General features: G+C 50.7%; 1 protein-coding gene across 1 annotated transcript in view; it reads right to left on the bottom strand.

Moving 5' to 3' along the window:
- Positions 1-367: 367 nt before the first annotated feature.
- LOC109117041 (uncharacterized protein At3g43530-like) overlaps positions 368-728 on the bottom strand; it is a 2,098-nt gene continuing 1,737 nt past the window's right edge. The window contains exon 4 of the mRNA XM_019203509.1: positions 368-628. Within this exon, the coding sequence (XP_019059054.1) occupies positions 368-628 (261 nt within the window). The remainder of the gene's footprint in view (positions 629-728) is intronic.

Raw genomic sequence — 728 nt, 5'->3', positions numbered from 1 at the left:
AGAGTGCATGTTTGGACAAAGCTCGGTATCCGAAGCACACTACCCATAACCACGGTGGGTTGCCAAATGAATATAGGGCGTCGCTTCTTGACACTTCCTTCCACTTTTTCCTTCTCCTCTTGTATTGGCGCCTCTTTTTTCTCCTCTTTTATCTCTTCTTCTGGCGCCTTTTTTTTCTCATCCTTAAACTCTTCTTCTTCTTCTTCTTTCTTTTCGGTTTCCTCTTCGTGTTTTGTGACCTTCTCAACCTCCATTTTTTCTTCAACTTTCTCTTCCTCCCTTTCATGTTTCTCTTCCTCTTCCTCGTCGCTTACCACAGGTGATACATATCTTCTTCTTTGGCCTCTTGTTCTCAGCCTTGTTGCCGCTATTCCTCCCCTGGTTTCTCGGCCCTGTTGCCACTCTTCCTGCCCAGGTCCGAAGGTCTTCCTCCCCTGGCTCCTCCACCTCTGGGTCCTCTATTTGTTATTCTGCCGGCAGTCTTCGTTCGCATCCTCTTCGGGGGTGGATCTGTCATCTCAGGCTCGACAAACGGACTTCTGAGAGCTGGCCCTTGGAACAACGTTCTTTTGGAACGTGTCAGGGGTCCAACGACTTCAGTCGGCGCTGGAGTAATAGCAGGAGCAGGCTAGGAAACAAGAACAACTTCATCGGTCGACATCTTCTGTTCCGGTGCCTCAGGGGGGGCCGCCTCAGGGGCTTCCTTGCCATCAGGGGCAACTGCAGCA

The sequence above is a fragment of the Tarenaya hassleriana genome, unplaced genomic scaffold (assembly GCF_000463585.1).
Source record: "Tarenaya hassleriana unplaced genomic scaffold, ASM46358v1 Cleome36, whole genome shotgun sequence".
Classification (NCBI taxonomy): domain Eukaryota; kingdom Viridiplantae; phylum Streptophyta; class Magnoliopsida; order Brassicales; family Cleomaceae; genus Tarenaya; species Tarenaya hassleriana.
Note: the sequence above shows the minus strand (reverse complement) of the source record. Positions and strands in the feature narration are given on the sequence as shown.